Raw genomic sequence first — 12,525 nt, forward strand, 5'->3', positions numbered from 1 at the left:
CAATCTCGGATTAACCGAGCGGCTCAAATTACTGCTTTGATACATCGTTTTTCTGCCTCATATTGTGGGTATACTATCTGGGCTGCACGCCAACTATATCTTCAAGTGCTAGCGCCCATGATCACATATGGACTAGAATCCTTAAAGCTAATGGGTCTTGGGTGGCTGCAGATACTAGAGGGAAAATATTGGAAGAGGATACTTGGTCTCCCGACATGTATACCCATGTCCATCCTAAGGTTGGAATTGGGCCTTATTTCGTTGAAATCACTTAGGAAGTGGGCGGAACTGTATTTAAAAATGTTGAATGCAGACAATCTCTTGCTTTCTGCTATGCATAGTGAAATTCATAAATCCTCTACATTTTCACTTATGAAAAAACATATGGGCAGCTATCTGGAGAAGATTGGTTGGTCTAATAGGATTTATGGGGACAGGGCTAGTTCTTTGCGTGCTCTAACTAAGAAGGCAGAATTATGGGATTGGATTGATAAATTTGCTCAATTTGACCCATACATGCGTTATACCTTCAAGCAACCACTGCAATACTTGTCACTCTGCCCTTCGCCTCGTCTGAGGCGATTTATCCTCTTAATGAGGATTGATCAGCTTCTGGTATTGGCTATTGCTGGGATTATGAACAATCACCCGATATCAGAACGTTTTTGCTGGCTCTGCACAAATAAATCTGAGATTGAATTGGGTAAACATGTCCTAACCAGCTGCCCTGCCATGTTAAAAACCTACTCAATTTGCTATGGGGGTTTGTCCATAGTGAGGAGCATCTAAGTAATAACGATTTTTGGTTGAGGGTTGTTAATACAATTGGCATGAGACTTAATATTGCAATGTATGACGTATGGTCGACTGTTGAAAATCTGCTAGGTATAACTATTTAAGTGCTTCAGTACTCCATTGAATAAAATATCATATGTGAGAATGAGTGTCTGAATGACAAAGTATCATTTATGAATTGACTAGCGATTATTCCAGCAATTCTTTTTAGAAGTTTTAGAAAGTGAAATTTTCTACGGAATGAAATAGATCATAGGGGAATTAAAGTAATGTTTGTGTGTTTAAATATTTGTGTAGATTTACTTCTTCCTTTTTTGGTATAAGTTTGCTATTTTATCTTCTTTCTTATAATTCTTATTTTATTGTTTTATATGTTTAATTTTGTTGCAACAATATTTTTTTTTGTAATGTATATTGATTTATGAAATGTGAAAAGCTTATGTTAAGCTGTAACACATTAATAAATAAATACATTTGTAAAACATAAATTTGTCATTGCTCCATAGAGGAAAAAAGAAAGCTTACGCATGCTCATCACCGCCATTTTTTGTAATGGCCAATTTGAATATGGTGAACACAATAAAGAGGTGTGCTTACATTTTACAATCAGAGTACCATTAATGCATTTCCCACCTGATTTATGTAAAGGAGAGAGTTTTATCTCTGATGATTAAGGGATCATTAAAATCATTGATTCTTTAATTTTGAATCAATCATTCTGGTCTTCGAATATGCGATTGTGCCCTCAGCCTATTGCTGAGAAGAATCAAGGTCGTGGAGCGTTTGCACCTTCACCCCAAATTAAGAACATGTTGCATCTCTGCTCCTCCTTCCATCGTCCCCATAACATACCGCCAGTCCGAAACATACACCACTGGGCAGAGTACATTTATTAACTTTTCCTCCCTGTTCTGCATTTAACACATTTGTCCGAATGGCATGTGGATGGGTGGAAGGAGGTATTCTAGTAGAGAAGCATAAGGGTTTGTAACAGTATAGAAAGCAATGCGATTAGCTACAGTTCGAATTTGTCATGAAAGGTAGCTTCATTCTTATGGCAGAGGTGTTGTGAAACAGTGTTTGAGATATAAGTGAGCGCAAATCTATGTGGGATTAAGGCCGAAGGTACGGAGCGCGAGAGGAATAAATGGGTTAGCTATACATTGAACATGGTCTAGCCCATGGATTCCATCTAGGTACAAAGAGTAGTACTTAATGTCAAATGCAATCTAAGTGCAATAAATCAGGGGGAGGTGTGAAGGGCAGAGCTCAGAAGATAAATGAGACGAGCCAAGGTAGCTGAATGGCAAAGATGGGAGGGAATGGGCATGGGCGGGTCCGACTGCAGGATGGTGCTAGTGAGCGTGGGAGAGGAGTTCAAGATACGGCCTTCCTAAAGGCCAGGTGATCCTCTATGGCACATTAAATCGTGCAGCGCCAGATTCTGAAACACCAGGAGCGGACAATACACAGGCAGTTGAACCAGCAGTAAAGATCCTGAACACCACCATACCATGCAACAATTCAGTCACATTTAAAAATTAGTCTCTCCCTTTAACTGGAAAGCTCGTAGTTGATGCTGCATCTGCGGGCGATTGCTCAAGACACCCTTACATGCATTCAATGACTCGCCTGCATTTTCCAAGAAACATCCTCCTTACCCCCACCCTTCTTGAAATTATCAGCAGCTGTGCAGAGTTCAGCTTAAACACGATATCACCAGAAAATGTGTTACATCGGCAAATGGGGGCCCTCCATAGCCTTAATCCAAGCAAGGGCTGAAGTCACACAGTCCCAATTAAAGACAGTCCAACCTCAGAAGGACTTCACTTCTCACAGCCCACCTCCAAAAGGTGACACTCCCTCCTCCGGACATGCCCACACCAAGCACAGGATATATGCCATCAATGCGCTCCGGTTAAGACCTCTTCAAACATGACCCTGAAAAACGAAAAGCAATGCAATCAAGTTGGGTCTTATGTGGTGGATACAAGATGCACACATGGGGATGCTGGCTGCAGACGAGTAGACAAGCCAGTTACCTATAGAGCTTGCAGCTTCAAAGCACAGCCATCGCCCGAAAGCAGGAGCTGTCCAGCGCAATGTGCAGTCTTTCGCTTCTGACAAAGTCGCACAAGCCCATAATTAGGCGATAAGTTTCCAGTCCCCTCACATCTTTTGACGCTCATGTATCCCAAACATACCGGAGCCCCAATATTTTCTTTTAACTAACGACAAGATCAACTTTAACCAACAAGTCTACCAGTACCGTAGAAACAATAAAAAGCGTAGTAACTATATGTCTAGTTTTAAGACACTTGAGCACCCTGTATTTCTCCAAATATGTTCATACATGTAGAAAATCTTCTGTTGAGTCTCTGGTTTAGATTTATGAAAGGTATGCAAGCATAGTTGATTCTTACTTTAGAGTTGTAACTAAATTGAATACATTTCTGTCATACATTCCTGCATCTCAGGCTGTAATAATTGACTGAACCAATACGTTTTAACTATGTAGCTTTTAGTCTTTCATGATAGCTACGACTTAGGATAGTATGTGGTCATTTAACCTTTTAAATGACCACCTACTATCCTCGCTTTTGATGGATTTTGATATGCTATTTATCCATGCGTTTAGAAATGCCCTTGTCGTGAAAAGGTTTTGTAATAAACCATTACAGATTAAAAAAAATACTTGATTACGAAAGGCTTGTTACGCAGCAGGCCATAAAGATGGCTGGTATGTCCACAAATGCAAGTCATTGATATTGCTGGGCACGTTCATGCCGGTAACGCAAATGATGTGGGGGTGCAGATAATCCAAGGATGTAGATCTGCCTAAGAGTGGTGGCAGATAATTCGAGAGACAGGAAGACCCTGGGGTCAAGCATATGAGCTGGCTAACACCCAAGGCATAGTGCGTTAAACAGACGCATGCACGGTAAGAGAAAGAGCAGCACAATCTGGGTCCAAGATGTAACAAGAACTTGCAGAACACTAAGGTGGCTTCCTGAACATGGATATCAGGAAGCAGCATTTTCATATAAAGGGATGTGTGTACCCTGCCAAAGGAGTGACATTGTATGGAAGCGTGAATAAGATGGTTGGGGGCTTTGGTAAACATCTAGGAAGATTTGCAAGATGTCCAATCTCAGTAACTCGAGCTCGACCAGATGGATTGTTTAACGTGGCATGTGACCTGTGCCCCAAATGCAACTGGGTGGAAAACTGCACACAGAAAGGCGCAATATTTTATCTTGGGGGAGTGGGGTGGTGGTGGTCATGGGGCCTCCCAGCCAACCAGGAAGCTCTGAAGGCAGACTGTAGATCATGGGATTGCTTGTGTTCTAAGCCTCCTCACAAGTATGAGGCCACCATCTTCCCTGCTGTTCAAGTTAGCCCTCGCTGGCTACGTCCCCTTCCCCCTCACCATTTCCATCTTCCCAAACCCTTTACCAAATCACCTGCAGCCGCCTTGTTTTTTTGCCAACAGACACTTGTGGTCTGGCCAAGCCCCTGCACGGCAATGCCGACCATACATACAAATGGAGACAGGGCTACATGTACTTCCCTTCTCCCCAAGTCTATGGCGGTCATTTCAGTTTGCTTGAGCCGATTCTCAAACGAGAGAAAAAACACAAAGTCGATTAGCACCCTGGAAAATATGCCAGAGTGCCAATACAAATAAACCCTTCCGTGGGCATAGAGGGCATTGGCAGTCAGGTAATAGCCAGGAGCCCACTGGTAATGCCCTCTGTCGTGGTTTATAGCTTAAATACGAATTTCTCTTTTTGGACCTATGTTGCTTGTAGCAGGAATAAGTCAAGTGGCACATTGCAGAGGCAATTCAGCCAGCTGCACTATATCAAGAGGGATATAATTTCATATAAGATTGCAAAGTAAATAAATGTAGCTAAGGTAGCTACAACAAGAAAATGATAGAAGTGTGTCCCCCCTTGGTATCTTCAATTGTCTTGCCCAAGAAGATCCAACCACACAGCAAGATGGGAACCTGTGTAGACAGGAGATTGCTAAGCAAAGCAGTACAAAGGGAGAGCGTATTGACAACAATTGAAGATAAGGCTGCCCACAACACAGCAAAAAAATGCTTTGGTGGGGGGTAGCCCTGATCTTTCACGAGTGGATTCCTGCCTCCATCATTCCCACTCAGACCTACTCCTCTTTTGAATGCCTTGTCTGTAGGCTCTCCCTCTCCTAGCCATTCGCTTACTGCGGCTAATATCTACCGGCCTCCTGGTCAAATCACCTAATTTCTCTCCAAGTGGGCGGTCCTCTCCTCCTCCGTCCTGGCCTCTACCACTCAACTTCTCCTCCTCGGTGATCTCAATATCCATCTAGACTCTCTTAGTTCCTCCTCTTTACTCTATGACCTCAGACTCCCTCTCCCTGTCCATCCTACCCTCTGGCCCGACTCCCACAACTGGTCACACACTAGGTCTTGATTTCCTCTGACCTCCCCATCCCTCTAACCACTCATCTCTCCTGAAGTGATCATTCCCTCCTCACCATATATATCTCCCTCTCTCTTTGCCCCCAGCCCAAACCCACCCCAACATTGCCACCTACCTTCTCGGACATCCGGCCCATGAAGCAAGCCTCAGTGGAGGCTTTCGCTGCCATCTTCTCCTCTCCCCCCCATGCCCCCTTCTGGCTGACACACATCACGACACTGCCCTGTCTCTGCTCTATTCTTCCATTTCTGATGCTCTTGCCCCCGTCATGAGGATCTGTTTGAAGTCCAAAACCAAGTGCAATTCCTGGTATGACTCCGACCTAGCTACACTTAAACATAAGTGTAGGTTGGCTGAGAGGAAATGGAGGGCTTCTTGTTCATCCTCTGACAAATTGGTCTGTTGCCTGCTCCAAGGGCGATACCGACTCACCAAGAAGAGAGTCCACATTCATGCCTATGTCTCCGTGGCATCTAATAACTCGGCCGAACTCTATAAAATCTGCAAGGAGCTGGCCAACCCACCCGTTGTCTCTACCCCTCCTGTTGCCTCCCAAGCTCTTTGCAATGCCATTGCCCCTCACTTTATCTCAAAAACTCAGGACATCCTGTCCACTCTTCTCCCCTCCCCCTTCACCTTCTGTGCATGCTGACCCTCCTTCAGCCGCCACCCCCAACCTCTTTCTCATCCTTTCGTCTTTTCCTCCTATGAGGTCGCTAGACAAGTCCGATCTATGAAAGCATCGTCAAAACAGGTTCATCCCTGTTCCTCTAAAACCAATAAGGACCACATTGATACCCTTCGCTCCGGCCCTTGCCGATTTCTGCAAACACTCCTTTGCTTCAGCATCCCTCCCCTCTGAAACACTCCCTTGTGCATCCTCTTCTCAAGAAACCCACAGCTGATCATTCTTGTCTGGCTAACAATCGCCCAACCTCCATTATGCCTTTCCTGGGCAAACTCCTGGAAAGGCTGGCCATCTCTCAGCTTAACCTTCATTCCGATTCTGTTGCCCGTCTCCATGAACACCAGTCTGGCTTCAGAGCTGCCAGAAGCACGAACCTGCTCTCCTGAACATCTGTAAAGATCTGCTCTCCAACCTTGAATCATTCCCCTCTGTCGTCATCCTACTCTATCTCTTTTCTGCCTTCCACACAGTCAACCATACCATCCTGCTCAACCGTCTGTGATAAGCTGTGTATCACTGATCAGGCTCTGGCCTGGCTGACCTCTTAGATCGACCCTCCAAGGTCCAACTTGGGTCCTTCCTTTCCTCCATCTCCCTCTCTACCTGTGGTGTTCCCCATGGGTCTAACCTCTCACACAAGCTTTTCAACCAATACATGGCACCTCTTGCCCACTGCATTGCCCTTTTCTGCTCCAATTTCCAGTGCTATGCTGACAACTCATTTTCAGGCTGCCCTCGCCCACCTCCTCGCCTTCTCATCTCCGATTGCCCAACTGCCATTCAAGATTGGTGTGTCGCTAACGATCTTTGTCTGAATGCCAGCAAGATGGAGATCCTCATCGGCACACCTTCACACTCCTTTCCCCTCACACTCAGGCCAGCCTCCCTTGGCCCTCCTCCAATCCCCACTTGCGAGGCCAAGAACCTCAGGTCATCTTTGACTCCACACTTTTTTCTCTCTGCACACATCTCTGATGTCAAGTCAAACTTCCTACTGCACCTCAGAGGTACTCTGCCTTTCCTCTCCTTCCCCCAGAAGCTCAGTCTCCCAAGCTCGGGTTCTCTCTAGGTTGGACTATTGCAACAGCCTCTTTCTAAATTTACCTGCCTCTACTCTCCGCCCCCTGCAACTAATCCAGAACAGGACTGAGACTTGCCCTTGGCCTCAAGCCCTGGGATCGCATCCCTCAGCTCTTAAATCTCTCCATTGGCTCCCAGTGGATGCAAGGATTAAATTCAAAACCCTTTGCATTGTCCACAAGGCTGGGGCATGGGTCCAAAATACCTTCAGCTATCCCTCCGCGAATAACTCCCCCTCTCGAGCTCTTCGCTCCTCTACCTCCAACTCCCTCAGGGTCAGTCGTTTGTCAAAAAACAAGTCGGGAGTAGATCTCCATCTTCGGGTGGGGCCTCCCTCTGGAACAGCCCCCCTGTCAATATGAAACTTGACGAGAACCATCTCCGGTTCCGGAAGCACCTCAAGACCTTACTCTTTGCTTCTTCCTTCGCCCCTCCTCGCCCCTGCTGCTCTGCTCTCTCTCGGCACCTGGCATACCCTCTTTTTTTCAGGGCCCAGGTACCTGCTCACCCTGCGACCCTCCCGCACTGGGGTCTGTATCTGTACCCATACAATTCCCCCCTTTTTTTCTTCCTGCATTTATCAGACATACGCGGTCTGCTGCCTTAAACCCAGCACTTGCCACTTGGGGGCTGCACTACCACTGTTTATTTTGTTTTATTTATTATCGGTTTTCTCCTTTGCTCCGCACTTGCCCTTCCCCTCCATCCATGCACTTGCGTGTTCTCATTGACACTGTGCCTAGTAAGATCGTTGTTTTGTTCTCCCCTGTGCCCCTACCTTGCCTTGTCGTGCTCTGTAACACTTGTGTACGATATAAATAAAATATCAATTCAATTTTTTCAAACTCTATGCTAAATCCAGGTACATTAAAACCATCTCTAAACAACTGGGCCTGAAGCGGTGTAGTGCCTGCAAGCAGAGTGCCTCAGTTATGACCCATTAGAACGATAACGCTAGCCATTTTGGTAAGAGAACCTTGGGCAAAAGCAAAATTGCACCAATACACATCAACCTTTTTTACATGATTAACACACTTCTTTATATATGATATGATATATTTTATTTGTATTGCGCTCATAAACAAGTGTTTCAGAGTGTGACCAAGCAAAGGGAGGGGAACAAGGGATAATAAAAACAATATTACTAGGCCCAGTGACATTAAGAGCACGCAAGTACCTGGAAAAGGGGGGAAAGTGCGATGAAAGGGGAGGAGTGGAAAGTTCAGCACAAAGGAGAGAACAGAATAAATAGTAAGTGCAATAAATACAGGCAGAGGCAAGTGCGTTATTTGTCAGATAGGGTATATCTGATCGGTGCAGAAGATGGGGGACTGTATGGGTACAGATACAGTTCCCAGTGCAAGGGGTGGCTCAGGAGGATGAGCAGGTACCTGGGCCGAAGAACAAAGGGTGGCCAGGAGTATGATGCAGAGAGAAAAAAGATCAGCAGAGGAGGAGCAAATGCAGAAGTGAAGAGGAAGGTGTCGAGGTGCTTCTGGAACCGGAGATGGTTCTCCTCAAGTTTCAAGGTGGCGGGGAGACTGTTCCAAAGGGAGGCCCCCGCAGAAGACAGATCTACGTCCAGCTAGTTTCTTTGAAAAGCTACTGACCCTGAGGGAGTCCGACGTAGAGGAGCGAAGGGCTTGAGAGGAGAGGTATTAATGGAGGGATAGTTGAAGGTATTTTGGACCCAGGCCCCAGAAATCCTTGTGGACAATACAGAGGGTTTTGCATTTAATCCTTGCGTCCACTGGGAGCCAATTAAGGGATTTCAGAGCTGGAGAGATATGATCCCTGGGCTTGAGGCCAAGGACAAGACTCGCAGTCCTGTTCTGGGTTAGTTGTAAAGGGCAGAGAGTGGAGGCAGGTAGATTTAGAAAGAGGCTGTTACAGTAGTCCAACCTAGAGAGAACCAGATCTTAGGAGACTGAGCTTTTGGGGGAAGGAGAGGAAAGGCAGAGTACCTCTACGGAGGTGCAGTAGGAGGTTTGACTTTTTAGAGACGTCAGAGATGTGTGCGGAGAAGGAAAGTGTGGAGTCGAAGATGACCGAGATTTTTAGCCTCGCAGGTAGGGGTAGGTGGAGGGCCAAGGGAGTCCAGCCAGAGAGTGGGGGGAAAGGATGATCTAATTTTTGTTGGCATTTAGACAACGATTGTTGGCGGCACACCAATTTTGAATGGTGATCAGGCAATCGGAGATAAGTGAGGGAGAGGAGGTGTCAGAGGGAAGCCAGAAAATGAGTCGGGTGTCATCAGCATAGCACTGGAAGTTTGAGCAGAAAATGGAAATGCAGTAGGCGAGAGGAGCCAGGTATTGGTTGAAAAGCCAGGGCGAGAGATTAGACCCCTGGGGAACACCACGCGTAGAGAGGGAGATAGAGGAAAGGAAGGACCCAAGTTGTACCTGGGAAGGTCGATCATTAAGGAAAGAAGTCAGCCAGGCCAGAGCCTGATGGGCGATACCCAGGTTGTCACAGAGACTGTTGAGCAGGACGGTATGGTTGAGCGTGTCGGAAGCAGAGAAGAGATCAAGTAGGATGAGGATATGTTAGAGTCATGGTTGGAGAGCAGATCCTCACGGATATTCAGGAGAGCAGTTTCCGTGCTTCTGGCAGCTTTGAAACCAGATTGGTGGTCATGGAGAGAGCCAACAGAGTCAGAATGAAGATTAAGCTGCGAAATGGCCAGCTTTTCCAGTAGCTTCCCCAAATAGGGAGTAATGGAAATTGGGCTATAGTTAGCCGGGCAGGAGGGATCGGCTGTAGGTTTGAGAGGATGCATAAGGGAGTGCTTGAGAGGGGAGGGGAAATATCCAGAGGCAAAGGAATAGTTACAGAAATCAGCAAGGGCTAGAGCGAGGGTATTGATGTGGTCCTTAATGGTTTCAGAGGAAGAGGGATGAACTTGTTTTGATGAGGCTTTCATAGATCAGACTTCATTTTGGGAGAAAGGAGGAGAAAAAGGGGGGCAGGGTCTGTGGGAGGGTCGGCAGGCTGGGAAGGAGAGGGGAGAGAAAGGGGGTGGAGGAGAGGGAGGACAAATGTCCTGAGTTTTGGAATTAAAGGGAGAGGCAAGAGTTGCACAGAGCCTGAGAAGAAAGAGGAGGGATGCAGATTGCAGCAGGGTTGGCCAGTTCCTTGCAGATTTAAAGAGTTCGGCCAAGTTTTGGATGCCGAAGAGACGCAGGCTTGGGGTCCCGGATGAGGTCCCGTTTGTGCCAGACCCCCTAAATAAATTTTAGCCTCGATGAAGACCCACAAGATCGAAACAAGTGTCTGCTGACCACTACTAGGACTGAGTCCACACTAAAATAATAAATAAATCTGCACGGTTTAAACCGCAAACAGTGTGGAAATCTACTTTGCAATTGCAAGGTAGCCAGCATCCTTTTCCCAATCACACAAAGAGGTGCGGGCTTCACCTCAACAAAACCTGTGACCTTGTATCAACAATTTCGGCAACACAAAATAACCAGAGCTTAGCGCAGGAGTGTTTCAACTGTAGAACCCAGTCTCTTCTCTGTCAAATGTATGCAATTAACCGATTGCGCACAGGATTTGTTTAATGGTTGAGCAACAGAAGTCTAACAGTGGCAGTAAACAACAGTGGGAGACAACCAATTCTTTACAGATTTGTACCAGGTTTCATGTTTAGCGGACATGACCAGGCAGTTGGCGATGAAAAAGTAATTCAAAGTAAGCATGCTTCCATGGTGAATCTGTTCCATGATTAACAAATCAACAAGTCGCCATTTTAGGCCTCATCTTCTAATTTGGAACAGTAACCCAGAGTACCAGATATCCTAGGGGACATGTTGTTATGCCCCAGCTACTCGGCAACACAGTAACTTGGATACCGACAGATCTGGAATCAAACAAGTAAGAACTACTGCCCTTGAAAGTTCTTAGCCAATTAGTCCATGTACATCTGGACCCCTTTATAGGACTGGTAAGTGGTCTAAGAAAAACAAGAAGAAAATTTAAAAAAAGTCATGTTTCTGTATGAAGACACGAAACGTTCAAGATCGGACCAATTTAAAACAAATAAGCAAAATATTCTCTAGAAATGTTGAAAATGCCATCTGAAAGATTTCTTGTATTTTTAAATGACCATTTGAGTTACACAAGTGTTCTTCTGAAAAATGTACGGGTAAGAAAGTGCAAATATCTGAACTGCAGTACCCATTTGTAGATGTGTTCACAAGAACTATACATTTGGGCAGTTTAATTTTGTCCTTTTTCTTTAAGGGGAAAAGGGTAAGGAGAAAGATTTTGTATTGTGCTCAATGGCTGGATTACCAGGTGTGAGAAAGGATGCAGAGCCTACAATGAAATGTCGCCACTTTTATATTCATGAGACAAAAAGAAATGCTTTCTCACCTTTAACATGGATGCAAGGCTGGCCACATGTTCTATCAGTGCACTTTCCGACTCTTTGTAGGTCAGGCAGGTGAACTGGTATTCCTCTGGATCAAAAGCATCTGCGCCTTGCTGCTCCACATCATTTGCAACCCCTTCGTAATAATCTTCCATATCACAAGGGTCCTCGTCATCATCGTCGTCACAATTGGGATCATAGTCATCTTCATTGCTGTCTGAACCCTGACTGTTCATGTCAACAGACATTGTCCAGCTGAAGTTGAATGCTGGGAAAGGGCTCCCCCCACCTCCACTTGTTACTGCCGTCTAGTATCCATCTGCAATTCCTGTCCACTAAAATGAAGGAAAAGCAAACAGTCAGCCAGGCTCTCCTCAGGCACGTTTAGTATTACAGGGTTGCGAGCAGGTTCCATGTGTTTTGTTGAAACCATCCTACATCCATTAATCCCTAACCTACAAGGCAATGTTAAACCAGCAAACTATATGCAGAGGGACAAGGGAGTCGGGCAGAAAGCATCCCAGTTGTAAGCCAATAGAGAGAGGCAATTGTGATTTTTGGGTTATACCGAGTTACAGGGTAACCCCTAGGAACACATAACACTGAGGAACATTGAGCTTTACAAGATTATACTAAACGGTATGCACACAACACAAATGTATTATGCTCAACGCCCATACTAAAGGTGACGCTAAACGTAGCGCCACAAGAATAGGAGGGTGTAGTCTAACAACAATTGAGTACATCATTGTAAATGGAAATGCCAATAGTTTAATTCTAGATATGGCGATAGGAAGCAGTCAGGAAAGGGAATATCTCCCACTATATGTGATGCTGGAACACTTTCAAGTGGAGGCTGAGTACCATATGGGTGGAAACAAAAATAAATAACACTGCAAATCGAATAATTTGGAATCCTACGAAACTGGAAAAAGCAAATGCCATCGCAATAAAAGAATTATTCAAATTCGGAGATAGGACTGGTAATAAACAAGTTGCCACCAATAGTGAAATAATTGGGAATTATGAAAAGATACTGTTTAAAATCAAAGAAGCCTCTTCCAAAAAACTGAAGTATTCCAGCAACAGTGAGAGATGGAATCTTTCCAATG

The 12,525-nt window shown here is 45.4% G+C and overlaps 1 protein-coding gene across 3 annotated transcripts in view; it reads right to left on the reverse strand.

The window, feature by feature from the left end:
- Positions 1-12,525, reverse strand: part of ARIH2 (ariadne RBR E3 ubiquitin protein ligase 2) — a 676,612-nt gene that overhangs the window by 613,304 nt on the left and 50,783 nt on the right. For all 3 annotated transcript variants that reach the window (XM_069643320.1, XM_069643318.1, XM_069643319.1), the window contains exon 2: positions 11,416-11,748. In XM_069643320.1, the coding sequence (XP_069499421.1) occupies positions 11,416-11,661 (246 nt within the window). In that variant the 5' untranslated portion in view covers positions 11,662-11,748. The remainder of the gene's footprint in view (positions 1-11,415; positions 11,749-12,525) is intronic.

The sequence above is a fragment of the Ambystoma mexicanum genome, chromosome 2p, assembly GCF_040938575.1.
Source record: "Ambystoma mexicanum isolate Mex_15411 chromosome 2p, UKY_AmexF1_1, whole genome shotgun sequence".
Lineage (NCBI taxonomy): Eukaryota > Metazoa > Chordata > Amphibia > Caudata > Ambystomatidae > Ambystoma > Ambystoma mexicanum.